This window comes from Bactrocera neohumeralis, chromosome 4, assembly GCF_024586455.1.
Source record: "Bactrocera neohumeralis isolate Rockhampton chromosome 4, APGP_CSIRO_Bneo_wtdbg2-racon-allhic-juicebox.fasta_v2, whole genome shotgun sequence".
NCBI lineage: Eukaryota > Metazoa > Arthropoda > Insecta > Diptera > Tephritidae > Bactrocera > Bactrocera neohumeralis.
In genome coordinates this window covers 43,172,049-43,191,609 of record NC_065921.1, presented here as the reverse complement: position 1 = coordinate 43,191,609, position 19,561 = coordinate 43,172,049, and the positions used below count along the sequence as shown (strand labels likewise).

The window sequence follows — 19,561 nt, the reverse complement described above, 5'->3', positions numbered from 1 at the left end:
AAATTTAACTAATTTATTAAAAAATAAATGATAAATTTCAAAATAAAATAGATTTTCATATTAATAATAATTGAAAGTAAATAAATATAATTATGATAATAATAAAAATATAAGTAGAATATAATAAAAGAACATTATTTTTTATTTACAATGAACTATAAAATTTAATAATTTAATTTAATAAATTTAAAAACTACATTCAAAATGAATTTTTTTTTTATTTCAATAAATTTTTATTTAAATAAAACTAAACATTTTAATAAAAAAAATATTTTTGAAGAACTAAAAATAAAGTGAATTCAGTTAAATTTAATAACAAAGAAATTAACTACATTTGAAAAAAAAGCATTTAAATTTATAAGAAAAAATTCAATAATGCAAATTTTAATAAAACTTTGTATAAGTAATAGTTTAACCTCTTTTAATACAATAAAAAATAATAAAAGAGTATTGCAATATGAAAAATCAACAAAAATTTAATACTAATAAATAATAAATTTAATACTATATAAATAATAAATAAGTTCAATATAAAAAATATAATAAGCTTAATTCAAGAAAAAAGTTTATCAAAACTCAATTATAATAAAATTTAATATTAAAAAATAAAACTTAATATAAAAAAAATAAAATTCAATAAAATACAGTTAATTCAAAAAAAATTGTCTCATAGCTCAATTAAGATAAAATTTCATGAAATAAATTTACTTCAAGAAAAAATCATTTAATATAAACTGATTTTGCATAAAATACAAAATATTGCTGAAATTAGTTGTCTGAACATATTTGTTTAATTTTATGTTGTAAAGTGACCTAATTAGTAATTATTAACTAATTTACTAAAACTTTGGTATTTTTTTTAACTCGTCAACGCCAAATTGGTTGTGTTTTATCATTAGTTTATATAGAATTGTTACGCTGATCATGTGCCTTTTGTAACACGATTTAAGTTTTATTAATGATTGTTTGCGTGAATTTAATACATTTTTTATTTCACTTAAAGAAATATATCTGTTTACTATTATCTATTAAAAAAAAAATTAGTTAAAAAAGTTATTAATTTTTTATTCTTACTATTGAATTTTTTAAATAAGTTTTAATGGTCTGAAATAAAAAAAAAAAATATATATAAAAATATTTATTGAATGGTCGAAATTTAAAAGCAAATTTTGTCTAAAATTTACTGATGCTGCGAATTGCGGCTTAAAACCAAATTATGATTTCATTGTGTTGCCTTGTATTTTTTGTTCACTTTGTTTTTTAATTTTATTTTCAAGTATCAAAAACCTCAATGCAATCTAAGTGAGTTTTTGGCAAAATTAAAAAATTAGTTTGAAGTAAATATTAAAAAAACAGGTTTATAATGATAGTAAACTGATTGATTAGTTAGTGTTTTAATTAATGTATTTGCAAATATTTTTGAATATCAGATTAAATATTAATTCTTAAACTATTAAAATATTAATTTAAATTTTATTTTTATGTTAAAGTAAATATTTTAAACAGATCATGTGGAAAAATGTCTAATAAGCCTCATATAGAATGGCACTTCGAGTATACACGAATTTGTTTGAATTTGAGGTTATGTTGAAATTTGTTGATCTTCATTTATTATTTATTAAAAAAATATATTTCATAAAAAATTATTAAAGACAATCTTAAATATTAATTATTCAATTATGCAAATATTATTTTCAAATTGCCACTTAAATGATTTTAAAATAATCATACAGAAAATGTTCAATTATGTCAACCGTAGAACGGAATTTCGAGTGTACACGACGGACTTGTTACAATTTAAGCGATTCGGAAAAAATAATTAATTCCTTATTAAAATTGAATTGAATTTCTTTGTTTCGGATATAAGGTTAAAATTAAAAAAAGATAATAATTTGATTTTGATAGAAGGTTGAAATTAAATAAAAAATAATAACTTGATCGCAAGAAAAAATCCATACTAAAATTTTAATAATTTGTTGACAATTTCAAAGCATGAATTTGTACCAAGCGCAATATAATCAAATATGTAAAACCAGAGAATTTAGAAGTACAAAAAGATGCAACGGTTGGTTGACAGCGAACTTTGTTCTAAGATCTGTAGTAAGTTTTTCAGTTGAATTTTGAGGTTAGATAACCTTTGAAACATGCTGAGTTCACACTTGAATAAAAATATGTACAAATTAACGCACTAAAGATAATAATTTTTTTTCAATATAAGAGTTACATATATTGGCGCGAATCTTAAAAATAGCATATCTGAAATAATAATTTAAATTAAATAAAATGAGAGAGAATGGCAACTTTTATATGAAAACTCGGTTTATTATACAAAAAATACGAAAAATTAGCTGCTGCTAAGAGAAGAAAAAATAATTGCTTATATAAAATACATTTTTTCGATTATTTCATATTTTCCGATTAAAATATAACAATAATTTTAATAATATTTGAAAGCTGTGTTTATTTTTTAGTGTTTACATTAAAAAGCTCCTTTCCTGGTAATAAAAAAATACAATTAAATTTGCTTATTATGTATACTTTTTGATGAAAAGTTCGTAATTCGTGGAATATGGATTATTTTATAAAAAAAACGTAAATCGTGAAATATCGTTTGATGACATTAAATATTTTGTTTGTTCATAAAAAATACTCTTAGATATTGTGTTAAATTAATGCTAGATAATAAAACCATAAAAAATGCTTAACAAGAAATTTGTTGAAATAATTGTGGAGGAAAAGTGAAATTTTTGTTTATATAATTTTAAATATTTACAATTTATTTATTTTTATTCAAGTTGTACTATTTGCGTATTACATCACATTTTTATAGTGAGAAAAATTTTTTTTACAAATATTTTAAATATTTTTTTTGCAATAATTCTGTTACTGATTAAGCAAGTAAAGCAACTTGATTTTTAAGTTGCTCTCAATCTCTGGTATTATTTTTTTATAGCCATTATCATAATTTATTCTTGTGAAATCATTATTATGTAATTTTTTTTATTGTTATATTAAATTTTTTTTATAAAATCATTATCATATTAAATTTTTTCTTGTTACATTATATAAAAAATTGTTTTTTATAAATCAACAATCATATTAAAATTTGTTTTATGAAATCATGATATTATAGTTTTTTATAAAATCCTTATCCTATAATTTTTTTTTTCAAATCATTATTATTTCAAAATATTTTTTTTATGAAATCATTATCATATATATCTTTTTTAAAAATCACTATCATTATTATTTTTTTTTTATAAAATCATTATTATAACACAATTTTTTTTTTTTAGTATGCACAACATTCTCCAGAAATTTAGTTAATTTTTCCTTTTGAATTAGTTATTTTTTTAATAAATTTCTATGCAATGGTTTACATATTTATTTGTATGTGTGCGGGTGCGTGTGTATGTAAGCATTTCTGTGATACGATATGAGCGTTTTGCATTTAGGATATTCGACGATTAATAAAAAAGAGAGACCTTTATGAAAAAAATAAAATATCTGCAAAAAATATTAAAATAACATTAATTAATAAAGTAATAAGCGACTAACAGAGGAATTAAATAATAATTATGCGTACAATAATTAGAATGCAATATTTTAGTGTGTATAATTTAAAGTTGAAGTTCATGATTCCCCCAATTAGTTGCACATGTTGCATAATAACTATTAAACATTAATTGAATAATTATTAGTTAACAATGAAAATATACATATATATTTGTGTACATATGTATATAATTGCATATGATCAATCAAGTGTTCTTTACAAATATACAACAATTTTATTTAAATAATAACTATGATATTTAATAAAAGTTAGTGCTTACAAATAACAAATTGTGTTTACGCTATAAAATGTATATATATACATATATACATACATATATGTGTATGCATATATATTATTTTTATTTATTTGAAATGCGCAATATAATTACTAACACACACATGCTTATGTGGTAGCTGTACATCTTTATGTACACGTGTGCGTGTGTGTGTATATTAAATATTTGTAGTTTAAACAATTAATTCTAGTAACTAGCAATGAGATCTAATTAATTTTTGTGACATATCCCCGCCGCCTTTTTAAAATCGATAAACAATAATTAATTTTATAAAAAATGAGTGTGTAAATACATACATATGTATGTACATACATGCATATGTGTCTGATGTAGTAGTAGGGGGTTGTCGGTGTGTTGTAGTTGTATGGTTTTAATTCAAGCCCAGAATTTACAGTAATAAATGTGTATGTGTTGATCACTTACACATTTGCATATATTTGTATGTAGAAGTTAACTGAAAATGGAAAAAGAAAATTATTTTTACTAAACTAGAGTTTTGAATTGTGAATTAGTGGCGAAAAATGGCAATAAAATAATGATGTTTTATAACGGCGAGAGTTTAAAGTTTTTCGTTTCATAAAAACTTGCAATTCTTAAAAATAAATTTTTTTTTTGAATTTGTGTGTGTTCATTAAAGTTTTTGAAATATAATTAGTTAAATATTTTTTCCTAGAAGATTTAAGTTTATTGTTGAAATGCAAAATAATTAAAGATACTACAAAAACAAATGTTTTATATTAGAAAAACAAAAATGAAGTATTGAATTTTGAAACTTTTATGCTGAATTCCAAAAAATTTCGAAACGGCATCATGAATATTTAAAGTTTGAAAAGTCGCTAGGGTTGGTTTTTTGTTGTGAGACAGACTTACAACCATATTTTTATTATTATTCTAATATTTTTATGAAAAAAGTGGATTATTGCAAAAAGAAAATAATAATTTCTGAGTAAAAAAATATTTTTGGACAAAAAAAATATATTTTTAGAGTAAATGCAATTTTTTTTCACTTAACATTAATATTAAGAAAAAAATATCACCAATATCGTAAATATTTTAAATCTTTTGACAATGTTTTTCGTTTTCAGAAACTTGAAGCCAATTTTTTTTATTATTCTATTATTTTTATGTAAAAAACATTATTCTTATAAAATTTAGTTTAGTTTTTTTTTAATTTCCACTTTCCACTATTAGACCCTTTTCTATAAAAAATTAAAAAATCAAATAATTTAATAAACAAGTTTAAAATCGATATTTTGAAGTTAAAAAATTAAAACTATTTTTTTATTTTAATTGTTTGTTTTATTTTTACGAAAAAAATATTTTATTATATTTTAGTTAAATTTTTTTTTTAATATTTTCGTTTGACAATTGTAACTATTTTACCTCAAGGAAATTGGAAATTTACAAATTTTACTAAAAAAGTGTTTGAACATTATTATATAGCTAAAAACTTTTTAAAAACGAAATTCAGTTTTTCATTTAATTTTTTACTGACCAAACTTGTATCACATAATTTTTTAATGAAATGATTTAATTTTTTTGTAATTTTATCAAAAATTGGTAATTTTTTAAATATTTTCCTTTGACAATTTTTAATAACTTTACATCAAAAAGATGGAAAATTTAAAAAATTTACTAAAAAAAATGTTGACCATTATTTTGTAGTTAGAATTTAAAAAAAAATAAAAATTGGTAATTTTTTTTAAATATTTCGCTTGACAATTTTTAATTACTTTACTTCAAGAATTTGAAAAAAAAGTTTAATTTTTTTCTTAAACATTAATATGAAGTTAAAACATTTTTAAAGCACTCTTCTATATGAAAAGTGCAGAAAAACCTTTTGCACTCACTGTAAACGCGCTATGTAGTAGTGTGTTGCAGTTAAAAAGCAAATCTTTGTGGAAAGCAGATATGAAATTTAATTCTAAAACCAAAGTAGTGATTACAGTTTGTCTTAAATACATAAATATGTGTGATAAATTACATAATGAAGTAAACAATTAATGAGTAAAAGTGAAAAAATGAATTTAATGTCTAACTATAAGTAAGTATGTGGCAAGTAAAAAAGCAAAAACAATTATTAACAATAAAGGTAGAAGATTTAAGTTATGAAAAAATATAAAAAAAATTAAAATTATACTTGTACGATATTTTGGTAATAAATAAATGAGATCATTCAACTAACAAATTGAAATGGCCATACTATATACTTATACAAATGTATGTAATTTAACAGTACACTGAAACATGCAAACATACACCCACACATGTATGTAGTGTTAGCGCCTGGTGTCAAGGGAAGGATTAGTGATAATTGTTGCGACGCTTAAGTTTAAAGAAAATGTAGAGAGTTAAATGCGTGTATTTTAAAGTTAAAACAGTAACACCTTCAACACTAGCAATTTATTTAACCGTTAAGTAACGTTTAATAGAAAACTTATTTTATATTTCACTTGGCAAGTTGGCGAAATATTAAAAAATGAGCGGAGAATACATATGTACATGTTCAAATGCAAGCAATAGCGGTAGTGTTTTGAAAATATAATGAAAAAACAAATAAATAAGAAAATAAAATTGTTTGGAAAACTGTCAGTTTAAAAAGATCAGCCAGCCATTGTAGTGAGTTAAATAGAAAACAACTAATGTTAACTATTATCAATAATGAGAATATTAAATAGCAGCTAACATACAAACATATATATATTTAAGCATATATATGTATGTATAAACAAAAACCAATAAATGCAAACAAAGTGGATCACACAACACAACAACAAACATATTATAAGAAATATACTAAAAAACCATACTACATAGTACATAGACACACACACAAACAAACACAAACAAGAAAACAAATGAAAGAAATTTATTTTAGAAAACAAATTAATAAACAATATAAAGCGGGTGAGCGCAAAAAAATATAAAACACACAAAAAGAAAAGCAAACCTGTGGGCATAAGTGAAAGAAGATACTTATCTATGCAGTAATCAATAAAATCAAAATGATTGTTAAAAAATAAATAACAGTTTTTTATTTAAATGTTTATGAAAAAAAATTAAGTTGAAAAATACAAGCAAAGCATTGGGAAAGGAATACACAATATACGAAATATTTATTAAAATACTAATATTTATTAAATGAGCAATAAAACACCATTAAACGTTATAGTTTCTTTAAAAAAGTATAAAGAAATACATAAATTTAAATATATTTTCAACTAATTTGCGCTTAAATGCACAAATAAACATGCTCTGTTAACATTTCACAATTGGCGCCTAAAAGTATGCAACATTAAATAGAGAGCCGCATCAGCGCTGCCGACGTCTTAGAAATATGACACTTTTCCAACATCTGTAATTCCATCAGGCGACCAGGAATAGACAGCAAGTGGCTGGCGGGCCAAAAACTGCGTGCAGCTTCTTTCAGATGCGTGCATTCACAATGACAAATTTACAAAATAAACTATTTTGTACTTAAATCACGCACGTGATTAGGATGAGTGAACAATTTGAAAACGTAAACACGTGTTAATAATAAATTATAAACAAATAAAGCAGAAATAACAATAAATTAACAAAATATTAGTAGTTTTTCAATAATTCGAAACATTTTATTATTGTGAATGGTTATAGTTGAAAGAAGTTGCGGCACTGACATTTCATCACATGTGTTATTGTTTTGATTCAAATTTGCAGATACATATATAGAAGAAAACGAGGCGCATAATTTATTAAATAAATACTGAAAGAAAATCGAAAATCGCAGCCAAAAGCACTCAAATGGCTAACGATTCGTCCGATAGTGATTACAACGTTGAAGAGTTTGTGAAGCCGAAACGTGTGCGGCGCACAGTGAATGGCGATACGGCTGATTTGCTGGGCAACTTTGACGATGTCAAGCGGCAGGAGATACTGGATGGCACCTATGTAGAAAAAGCTGCCGCAGCCGATTCCAGCGATAGTGAAGAAGACGATAGCGATGCAGAAAATACAGATGGGGAAGCAGGTACAGAAAATGGTGAAGCGAAAGATACCAGTGCACCGAAAGCAAATGGCGTTGTCAGTAGCGACGACGAGAACACCGATGAAGTGAAAACCAATTTGACAAAAGAACAGTTGGGTGCGCTGATGCGTGGAGCAGCGAAAGCCAATCGACATGTGCTCTATGTGACTAATTTAAATTTCGAAACGACAAAATCCGATTTGGAATCGCACTTTGGCAGCGCCGGCACGGTGAAAAGTGTGCGTATACCAAAGAAACGACGCGGTGGTTTTGCTTTTGTGGAAATGGCTGACCTGGAGGGCTATCAACGTGGTTTTCAACTACACAATTCTATGCTGCAAGGACGCACGATTAAAGTGCAATTCTCAGAGGCGGGCAAAAAGAAGTCTGCAAATAAGAAAAATATATTGAAACAGAAAAATAGAAAATTAGCTGAAATGCGTAACGAGCAGAAGACATTTACGAAGAGCGGTAAATTCTACGATAAGAATCTGAAAAAGGAGAAAGCAAAAGATTTGCTTGCACGTAAACGTTGGCGGAAGCCAGTGGGTGCTAGAGGACCGAAACCTTAATTTTATCGTTTGCAATTGTAGTTAGAATTATTAATAAAACTTCTATTTTACTGAAACAACACGACTGACTAATTTTTCAACTTAGTCTACTTTAACAATGTAACACACAGGTGTACCCTTACTTGTCGCTACGGTTATTTAAGCCAGCGCACAATGTAGAAGTTCTTCTTCCCCACACGCAGCAGTGAAAGTCCATTTTTCAGCACATGAATGCCATGCGAAATAATTTCAGCGATATTCTGCACACGCTTTTGGTTAATGTAAAAGCCGCCAGCGGCTATAATGCGCATCGCATCACCTATAGCAAATGAAATGTGTGTGGCATAAATGTTTGTGAATTTTGTTGTATTTCTGCTTACTTTCACTGTTGAAACACTTTGCCTTCATTGCCAATTGCAGCATAGACATGCCCGGTTCGGCTAGTAAGTCCACCACTTTTGCACCGGCGAATGTCTGTTTCACCTCCTCGTAATTGAGTTCTCCCAACGCATCCACACTACCTTTATATAAAGCGTCTGTTATGCGCTCAGCCTGCTTAAGGCCCTTTTCTGCAAATAAATAAATTGAATATACAAGTAATGCATAGTATAGCACGAAGAATTTACCTCCATGCACGAGCAGTGTCACATCTTCGGCTAGGAGAGTTTGTGCTTTACGCTTTTCTGGCTCCCTGTTATGTTCACGCATCAACAGTTCAACTTCTGGCAGCGGTATGAATGTAAAAAGTTTTAAAAGCTTTTCAACCTCGGAATCAGGCATGCGCACAAAGAATTGGTACAGCGCAAATGCAGAGGTTTTCTCTTCATCGAGCCAAACTGCGTTTCCTGCCGATTTGCCAAATTTGTCACCTTCTTCGTTGGTTACCAAAGGTAATGTCATGCCAAAAACCGGTTTTTTAACCACACGACTTATTAACTCATGACCGGTCATCAAATTACCCATCTGATCAGAGCCGCCCATTTGGAAACGACAATCATAGGCACGACATAAATGCAACCAATCGTATGCTTGGAAAATTTGATAAGTGAACTCTGTAAAACTCATGCCAGACTCGGATTCCAGGCGCGTTTGTACAGATGATCGTGATAGCATGGAGCCCATACGGAAATGACGACCCATGTTAGCTATGAAATCGATGAGATTGATATTCGCATACCAGTCGGCATTGTTCACAACACTTTAAAAAATAATGATGCATTATTAAATTTAATCTTTTTACTAAGTAATAAAAACTACTTACCGTAATTCAGGCAGTTTATGTTTGTATTTTTTGTCGTCCCACAAACAGTCTTGATGATTTTTGAATATACGCTCCAATTGACTTCTAATGCCTTTTAAATTCGTTTCGATTTCGGTTTCACCCATTTGATTGCGTTCTGTTTTGCGTCCACTTGGATCGCCAATCAAGCCGGTAGCGCCGCCAACCTAAATTACCAAGATATATAAGTAATATTTTCCTTCACTTAAACTGTATGTAATTTAATGCCTCACACCAGTGCAATGGGATTATGACCGGCACGTTGGCAATGCAGCAAGCCCATTATCACCAGCAAATTGCCTACATGCAAGCTATTGGCTGTTGGATCAAAGCCGGCGTAAATTGTTTGTGGTCCACTTGTGAAGAGTGCTTTCATTTGTTCACTTTTTAAAACGTTAAAAATATATGGTAATTTAAATAAATCCATTTAATTTAAACAAAAGTATTTACTTTGCGGTATCGGGAAAAATGTCTTGAAAGAAACCACGTCCTTTAAGCGCTAGCAGATTTTTGTAAGCAATATTACGCTTGGTGTACACATGTTGTAGTTGTGCTAGTAATAATGTTTGTCGGCGTATCATTTTATACTTATTTATTATTTAAATTTCGTTATAAATACTGATTTTCTTATATAAAACGGTTTTTATTCTGGAATTTATGCGCTTCTGCGCCGAAATGTTGAGTAATAAGGTTAATTTGAAGACAGCTGATTTTATTTTGGGAACAGTTGAACGAGTTGATTTTACAGAACAGATATGTTATAATACGAGAATTGTGATTTGTTTGATTTTCGGTGTTGTGAGTGTTTCCCTTTTTGAGTTTCGAGATGAAATTTGTAATTCTGAAATTTGTTATTGTAACTGTTAATTAGTCAACTTGCTAAGACTTAATGCAATCTAAGTTATGTGCTGTTACAATAGTAAAGGACCGTAAAAAAATTTACTTAGGGGGATGACTAATGCCAGGCTAAGTGAAGTGGCATGTGGGATTTACATATATGGGATTGAAGTTTATCCAGACTGAGAGGATTAATTTATGACAATAACCTGGAATATGGTTTTGATAAGTTAAAGGGCTGTTTTCTCAATGTCTGGTTAGCAACCATCTGTCAGTTAAGTTGTGGTTAACTTTTCCGAAAAGAGGTTTAGTTAAGTTAACCAGAACTTAACTAACAAATGGTTGCTAACCAAACAATGAGAAATGGGCCTTAAGTGGTTTTATGGTCATATCTGCTGTTGTACAAGTATTGTAATGGTAATCCATCTTAAGTATATATTAAGTTTAAATAAGGTTATTGACATTAAGGGGTCAAAGGGTAATTTGGCTTGTTTTTTGACATTTTTTTCATAGAAATTCTAATTCTACAATAGAACTTTTTTCACATATCATGAGGTATATCGTGGAGTGTATAAACAATTTTTTAATGACATCTGTCGGAGAAATGGTTGGGTGAATGAGGTGCGTTTTTTCACTGGCGGACACGATTTCTCAATGTCAAATCAAAAATGTTGATAAATAAAAAAGTAATTATCGTTTTTTTTGTTTTTAATTTTTCCCCATGTTTTTTTACATAAATTTTGTCATAACACTGTCAATAAATTATAAAAAGTATGGCGACGAATTCAGCCGTTTTGTGAACAGTTAAAAAAAAATTAAGCAAATCGGTTGAGGAGTTCGACCGGAATCATGTCCGCCAGTTTAAAAAAGTGTGTTTTGAAAAAAACGCGTTTAAAGTTTGAGGTGAACTCTCCGAGCGCTCCGAACGTCGAGCGGAGTTATTATTTTTGAGGCTTTTTCGAAACCTTCCAATTAATTCTAAGGGTATAAGGGAACAGAAAATGCAAAAAAAAACAAACAATTTGAAAACAGATTACCGTAGAAGGTAACAAGTTGAACCGATTTTTTACATTATGGAGAATATACCAGTTTGTCAAAAACTAAATTTTTGAGTAGTTCTTCGAATATTACCTGAATTCATCTACGTAACGACAGGGCATGAAATCAGGTTGACCATAAAGAGAGTTAGAAGTTAGAAGCATGATTATACGAGTATAAGGTTAGTTAATACTGGGATAAAGTCACTCCAGTCTAACGTGTTTAGCATAGGTTTCACAAGGTGAGATGGTGATCACGTCTATTCCAGCGCCAAATGTCCGAATTGTACAGTCTTGATCACATCTTTATATATGTATGTACCCGATCTACCAGGTTTTTTCTATGAACCAACTATTTATGGAGGTTTAAGCTTCTAAATCCTTCTTCCTTACTGGCGTAGACATAGCTTTCACGGTTATAGCCCAGTTTACAACAATGAGCCAGTCATTCTTCCATTCCGTTGTTTGGCGCCAATTGGAGATTTCAAGTCCAGGTCTTTCGCCACCTGGACCATAAATCATCCGCAGACAATTTCTCTCGAAAACTCTTAATGCTGACTTCGAAGTTATGACTGTCAACAGTGACGTGTGAGCCAAGTCGCGAATGCTATGGCTGTTTGTTTAATGACAGGAGATATTTAATCTTGCCCTCGTTCACTACCAGACTCATCTGCTTCGCTTCCTTGTCCAGTCTGGAGAAAGCAGAACTAACGGCGCGGGTGTTGAGGCCAATGATATCAATATCATCGACGTACGCCAGAAGCTGTACACTCTTATAGAATATTGTACCCTCTCTATTCAGCTCTGCAGCTCGTATTATTTTCTCCAGCAGTAGATTCAAGAAGTATTTTCCAAGATTTGGTGCAGAGCTAAAGCTTCACTGACAAGTTCCAATCAGTTTGTTAACGGTGGGCTTTAATCTTTCACACAATTCGCTCGACAGAACCTTATATGCCATGTTGAGGAGGCTTATCCGACGGTAGTTGACGCAGATTGTGGGGTCTCCCTTTTTGTGGATTGGGAAGAACACACTTAAATTCTAATCGTCGGGCATGCTTTGGTCAGACCATATTCTACAAAGAGGCAGATGCATGCTCCTTATCAGTCGCTCTATCGTCATCGATAAATCCAACTTATCCTAATTAAAACTAACTTATCTTGTGCCACTTTTTCAAAATACTTTTTCACATATTTCGGCTTAATCCTCGGAATAGGTTAAGTAAAGAGTTATGTATGATTACAATCTAATTGCTCTTCAGTTCTTTAAAAATAACCTTACTCAAATCTGATTCTAAACTGATCATTTGAAGATTTTCTCAAACAAAAACGTTTACTAGCCTTTTGAAGGAAAAACCCTTAGATCTAAAATAGTTTGCATATTTATCTCAAGTTTTCGATTCGGAAAACTGAGTGAATCAAGTTCACTTCACTGATTATTAAATAAACAATAGACGAAAAAGATATGAGTAAATGTTAAAATAGAGAAACGTCAAATAGCTGTCCCATTACATTTCCAAACTTTTGATTTTAAATGTCTATAATAATATCTCACTTAATTGGTAATATAACTTGGAGATGTCATAAACCTCAAACGATTCGAAAAGAAATAAGTTTTAGAGCAAAAAAGACATTGAAAACGGAAGCTTTGCAGACAATACCCGCTGAAGAATATCCCGATATAAACTCGGTTATTGTTAATAAAATGTCGAAGATTTCAAGAAATCTCTATAAGGGTCAATCCATAGCGGTTTTCACAAGCGGTGGCGATGCCTGTGGAATGAATGGCGCAGTGCGCGCATGCGTACGAATGGCCGTCTATTTGGGCTGTCAGGTATAGACGAAACTCAATGAAACTGAATTAGGGAATGTAGTCCTCACTTTTTCTACATTATCATTCATTAAGGCTTTCATGATACGTGAGGGCTATCAAGGTATGGTGCAGGGTGGCGATCAATTCGTTAAAGCAACATGGGCGTCGGTATCGTCAATTATACATGTGGGTGGCACGATAATCGGTTCGGCACGCTGTAAAGAATTTATGGAGCGTGAAGGACGCAAGAAAGCCGCTTATAATTTGGTGCAAAGAGGTACATACAGATATATCAGTGGAATATTGAAATCGTAGAGCATTTGTATACTTCTTCGTAGAAATAAACCGTTTGATTGTAATCGGCGGTGATGGTTCACTAACCGGCGCGAATATATTTCGCTTAGAATGGACTGGTTTACTAGACGACTTGGTTGCTTCGGGTAAAATAACACCACAACAGAGAGAAAAATGTAAAGATTTGCATATTGTGGGCGTGGTAAGTGGTGTAATGTATTGTGCAAACGGTATAACCACTAACTAATGCATACTTTTCAGGTTGGATCCATCGATAATGATTTCTGTGGCACGGATCTTACTATTGGCACAGACTCTGCACTGCATCGCATTACAGAGGCTATCGATTCAATTGCGAGCACAGCCTACTCGCATCGGCGGATTTTTATAATGGAAGTAATGGGACGTCACTGCGGGTTAGTGTATTCTCGGTATATTTTACATTCTAACGGCAAGCTCAAAAGCATTAAATTGTTAAATTTAGAAGAAAATATAGTACAGCAGGGTCCCATATGTATAATCAGTTTAAAAATTAGAGAAAGCTTTATGCTAAAGAGGAACCACTGTCATCTAAAAATGATCGATGTAATCCATTCCGAATCATTGTATTTTGAGCGCCTGTCTATCCGTGCAATCGATACCTTGAGGAAAAATTGAGGTATCGCAATGAAACTTGGTGTATGAGTGATATAAGACCATTGCCGCGACTTCAAAGAACAAATGTTAATTAATTAAGCAAACAAGCAAACTTTTTTAAAAGTGAGCGTGGAAACTTATTATGGATTTCGAGGCAGACGTTGTTATTGGAGTTAATACCGGTTCCAAAATAGACGAAATTATCTTCGACTTCGAAATTATTGTACTAAAGCTGAACCAATTAACCCTGTTGAGGTCAAATTTTTCCCGCACAGCCTCATACAGTGTGTAAAGAGGTGAAATAAGATAATAACCACGCCCATTCCCTTGTTCGAAAATACCAAAAGTGTGATAGCTCTCTAAATAAATACATCGGAGTAAAGATTTTATCATTATTGATAATTTTTAAACTATATAGCATTTCTATTGATCAATATGTGTGCTATATTAATGGAACTCTCACCAAAATTAGTCCATCCTTACTTTTTATATGTATGTAATTAAATTAAATGCCAACGAGTTTTTCTTTTCAGTTATTTAGCAATGGTCTCTGGCATAATATCGGAAGCAGATTATGTGTTTTGTCCCGAGGCACCGCCGCCATTGGATTGGCATGAACGTTTATGTTCCAAGCTTCAAAAGGTATGTAAAGGTTATTTTATATAAGGGTTTTATGTTTTAAAATAATTTCGGGAAAGTGGCCGCGGCTGGCTTGAATAAATTCGATCACTTTATGCATCCCCTCGATTTGACATGACTCCACAAAGTAGTCCATCGGTGTTAAATCGCACGATCTTTGCGTCCATTCCGCAGGCTACCTAAGCGAAATATTTCAGTTATCAAAAGTTTCCTGCAATTAGTTGATTGTTTCGTTAGCGGTATGGCATATAGCGACGTCTTGTTGGAACCAAAGGTCGTCCACATCAACATCCTCTAATTCAGGCATGAAACAGTCCTTATTTATGGCATTTTAGCGTTCCCTATTAACTGTAACATTATGACCGGCTTCATTTTTGAATAAAGCCCACCAACAGCGACTTTTTGAGGATGTAACGGCGTCTCAACAAAGGCTGGTGAATTATCATCACTGCGACAATTTTGTTTTTAATGTACCAATTAAATTAAAAGTGAGCTTCATCGCTGAACAAACTTGTGGAAAACGGTGGGTATCTAGATCCAACCAAGATCTTTCCGCGAAATCTTCCATAAAGTGGATGGGTACATCTCCACTCGTAGCGCACGTTGACGAATGGACTCAATGGGTCTTCTTCGATACTCTAAGTCACAACAGCAGCGTCTTCGGAGCGCATTGTACGTCGTCTCTATGGATGCGTATTATCCGCTAGAGTAAACGTGGTGAGGAACCGATCCATGGTTGCTCGAATTACCGACACTGCAGAGTGATTACATCGATCCAAAGGCTAACTCCGTATAAATTATTTCCTCATTAAAAACCTAACGTCTAAAAAAAACGTTAAAGAGTTTTAAAAATCTACATTATATTTACTCCTAAACTCACTCCAAGAGTAGTACTGAAAATACTGTACCGTGTTTTAAATTAAGTGGTAATGCTAGTAAGGGATATATAGATTACTATAATACTTCACCATGTGTATCAGTTGAAGCATCCTCCATCAAACATGGCTTGAAATTTTAAATTACCGAAATCGGGGTTGTAGTAGCTGTAGAAAACATTGCAAGAGTAATTTGGAGGAATGCTGCCGAGTTGACAGTCATTAGCCCAATAAAAATCTGGGTCCGTTCCGATTATGTAGACCTGACTGTTGTGGAAACGACGGTTCATACAACATATAATGTTTGCTCGTCATCTCGAAGTCCAAAATATTCTTAAATTTATCTTATAACTCTACTCTCAAACGCTAACGCTTCATCAAAATTGTATTTCATATGTATGTATGTACATATAATGTTCCCGGGGATATTTTGGTACATTATTAGACATTTTACACTTTTATTTTCTTTTACAATAAAACTTCGTTGTGTATAACTTTAACCAGGAGCGGGAATGTGGTCAACGTCTCAATATCATTATCGTTGCCGAGGGTGCGAATGATCTAAATGGCGAACCGATTACAGCGCAGATGGTGAAGCAAGTGATTTTTGACAGATTGGGTTGGGATAGTCGAATCACGGTACTGGGTCATGTGCAGCGAGGTGGCGCAACGAGCGCCTACGATCGTATTTTAGCTTGCCGCATGGGCGCCGAAGCAACCGTCGCGGTATTGGAATCCACCGCAACCACAACGCCGGTTGTTATTGTTTTGGTTAACAATCGAATTGAGCGGATTCCTCTCATGGGAGCGGTGGAGCGAACACAAGCAGTGAATAAAGCTCTGCAAGATAAGGATTGGGCGAAAGCGATAGCTTTACGTGGCGTAGCGTTTCAAGCGAATCTGCAAGCTTTGAAACTATTGTCGCAAACCAAAACGCCAAAGAAGGTTGAAGGCCATGGCACCAACGTACGTATTGTGTCCTATATACAATTCGGTATTATGTAATTTATGCTTTCTTTCATTTTATTGGAATAGGACGCTTTCAATGTTGCCGTCATGCACGTCGGTTCGCCAGCTTGTGGCATCAATGCTGCCACACGAAGTTTGGTACGTACCATTATTTATAACGGTGACTCGGTGTATGGCATTAGGAACGGTGTGCTGGGACTTGCAGCTGGTGAATTGAAACCATTGACTTGGTAGCTATGCGACCACGAAGCACTCACGTGACTTTTTAACTATAATTAAAGGAGCTTTTTGGTTTCAGGAGCGATGTCATCGGGTGGTGTGGTCAAGGTGGCGCTTTTCTTGGCATGAATCGTATCACTCCGGAGGATAGATTTCCAGAAATCGCACACCAATTGCGCGAATTTAAGATACATGCATTAGTGGTGATCGGTGGTTTCGAAGCTTATCGCACCGTCTTAGCTTTGACTTTGGAGCGACCAAAATTCATGGAATTCTGTATTCCAATGGCTGTAATACCATCGACAATTTCCAACAATATACCCGGTACCGAGTACAGCATCGGCGCTGATACTAGCTTGAATGAGATCACGAAAATCTGCGACTTGATACGCGATTCGGCGCGGGGCTACAAGAAACGCGTCTTCATTATCGAGACAATGGGCGGGCATTGCGGTTACTTACCTACCATGGCAGCTATGGCCGGTGGCGCTGATTCGGCATATATCTATGAGGAAAAATTCAGTGTCCATGATATACAACGCGACTGTTATAATATGATAGCGAAAATGAATGGCGGCATTGATCGTGGACTAGTGTTGCGTAGTGAAGGTGCGAATAAAAATTATACCTCAAACTTCCTCGAACGTCTTTATGAAGAGGAGTCCAACGGTCTGTTTACTTGTCGCACCAATATCTTAGGTCGGTGTAAGCACATGCAATTTTATTATGAACAACTAATGAAGACCAGTTTTGTTTTCTCTTCGCGCATTAATTAGGTCATGTGCAACAGGGTGGCAGACCTACACCATTCGATCGTTGCTTGGCTACGGAGATGGGCATCGCTTGTGCTCAATTTGTACGTGAACAAATAAAAAAAGCAGTGCAGCCAGATGGTACGGTTTTGGCTACAACTAAGCACTCTTCATGCATGCTAGGCCTGATGGGTCCGGAGTATAAACTAACGCCCATGGAGGATCTATCCCATCAAACGGAGTTTCAGTAAGTAAATAACATAACTAGTTTGGCATATTTAGTGTCATCCAATTTAAGGTTCTCTACTTTTTGAAAAAAAAAACTTTAAATGTTATGGGGAATGTTTATTATCATTCGAAACAACATTCTTTGGGATTTATCTTTCGAAGTTTAACTCTTTCAAAAGTTGGCCGCGGCTTTGTCTCATATTGTCCATCCGTTGGGTTCAATTTTCGAAGACTCGTTCGAGCATTTCGACTGGTAACTGACGAAAAAGTCATGATGTGATATCACACGATCGTGGTGGCCAATTGACCGGCCCAAATGAAATTGTCTGCTCACCGAAGTGTTCTCTTAATAAATCCATTGATTGATGCGATGTGTGAGAAGTGTCGCCTTGTTGAAACCGTCCCAAATGCGGCAATTTTTTTGTTTACATACCCAGTGGCGTAGCTACAACTTCGGGCGCCCGTGGCCAAGGATGTTCTGCCGCTCCCCTTTATCTACCTACCTACAAGTTTCATGAGGTGGTTCGAACAAAAGTGAATTTTTACAAAATATCTTCGATATTAAGTATATGAAATTTATAAACTAGAAGCCACGCAAATTCTGAAGTTCCAAAATTCTCACAATACGGTTTTAGAGGAAATTGACAGTAAATTTACAAGACATCTTATTAAAAGCCATAGAAAAAACCCATTTTCGCCCTATATCTTGTACACTTTTGACACAATTTGCATCAATTTTTGCCCGAATTGAAGTTTTAAAAAACAGTGAAGATCGTTTTGCCGCCCCCAAGACGTTGTGCCCGGGGCGACGGCCCCTTCTTTATTTTGTAAGCTTTTAATTTAAGATCTCGACAGATTTCGTATTCGAGTTATTGCGAACGTTGTCGAATTGACTCTCCACGGTCTTCGTGTACACTCTCAGCGTGTGTGGTCTATTCAGTCGAATATTATCCAATAATGAATGATGATGAATTTTCGTGAATGATTTATAAACGTTGTTTAGGCGTAAGTATTTCCATTGAAAAAAATACCTCTACTTGGATCAGCCGTTATATGCGGACGATTGCTCACATTTTCTAAAAATCTTATAAATAATCAATTATCAACAAATTGAAAATTTAAAATAGCCATTCATGTTCTTATTTTTTACTAGCCTTCGCATACCGAAGATACAGTGGTGGCTACAACTACGCCCATTATTAAGAATTCTGTCGATACACGATTCGGCCTACGCCGACAGTAAGTATTGTTAAATTCTGTATTATTTCAATATAAAATCGAATCCAAATAAATGAGCAACAGATTTTTCAGCTGTAACATCTTCACTTCAACAACCTGTGGATATCAATTGTACTGTTAATTAAGCCTCGTGTTCATGGATATTTCCACTACTACATGGTATATAAATAATTTACTGTACTTTGAAAATGCAACTGTTATTATTTGTTATTGAATATTGAATTCAGAATAAAATCTGTTTATTTACTTCATCACAGTTTACATGCACATTTGGAACAAATAAACACTGATTTTTCGAATTTACCACTAAGTTGTTTATAAAGGAAAGGTTTTTTA

The 19,561-nt window shown here is 32.3% G+C and overlaps 3 protein-coding genes across 3 annotated transcripts; 2 read left to right on the top strand and 1 right to left on the bottom strand.

The window, feature by feature from the left end:
- Positions 1 to 7,520: 7,520 nt before the first annotated feature.
- LOC126757105 (uncharacterized) lies at positions 7,521 to 8,491 on the top strand. The gene has a single exon (XM_050470723.1). It carries the CDS (start codon positions 7,638 to 7,640, stop codon positions 8,430 to 8,432), a length of 795 nt encoding a protein of 264 aa, XP_050326680.1. The 5' UTR covers positions 7,521 to 7,637; the 3' UTR covers positions 8,433 to 8,491.
- LOC126757097 (tyrosine--tRNA ligase, mitochondrial) lies at positions 8,454 to 10,377 on the bottom strand. Its single transcript, XM_050470713.1, has 6 exons — positions 10,141 to 10,377; positions 9,926 to 10,073; positions 9,673 to 9,857; positions 9,038 to 9,609; positions 8,792 to 8,980; positions 8,454 to 8,730 (listed from the first exon to the last, which is right to left on the bottom strand). The coding sequence occupies exons 1-6, from the start codon at positions 10,269 to 10,271 to the stop codon at positions 8,567 to 8,569; spliced, it is 1,389 nt and encodes a 462-aa protein (XP_050326670.1). The 5' UTR covers positions 10,272 to 10,377; the 3' UTR covers positions 8,454 to 8,566.
- A 2,718-nt stretch (positions 10,378 to 13,095) lies between these two features.
- On the top strand, positions 13,096 to 19,350 carry LOC126757088 (ATP-dependent 6-phosphofructokinase-like). The gene is made up of 11 exons (XM_050470694.1): positions 13,096 to 13,395; positions 13,468 to 13,651; positions 13,713 to 13,870; positions 13,930 to 14,084; positions 14,838 to 14,946; positions 16,323 to 16,784; positions 16,854 to 17,017; positions 17,086 to 17,705; positions 17,783 to 18,005; positions 19,140 to 19,225; positions 19,289 to 19,350. The coding sequence occupies exons 1-11, from the start codon at positions 13,096 to 13,098 to the stop codon at positions 19,348 to 19,350; spliced, it is 2,523 nt and encodes an 840-aa protein (XP_050326651.1).
- The last annotated feature ends 211 nt before the right edge of the window (positions 19,351 to 19,561 follow it).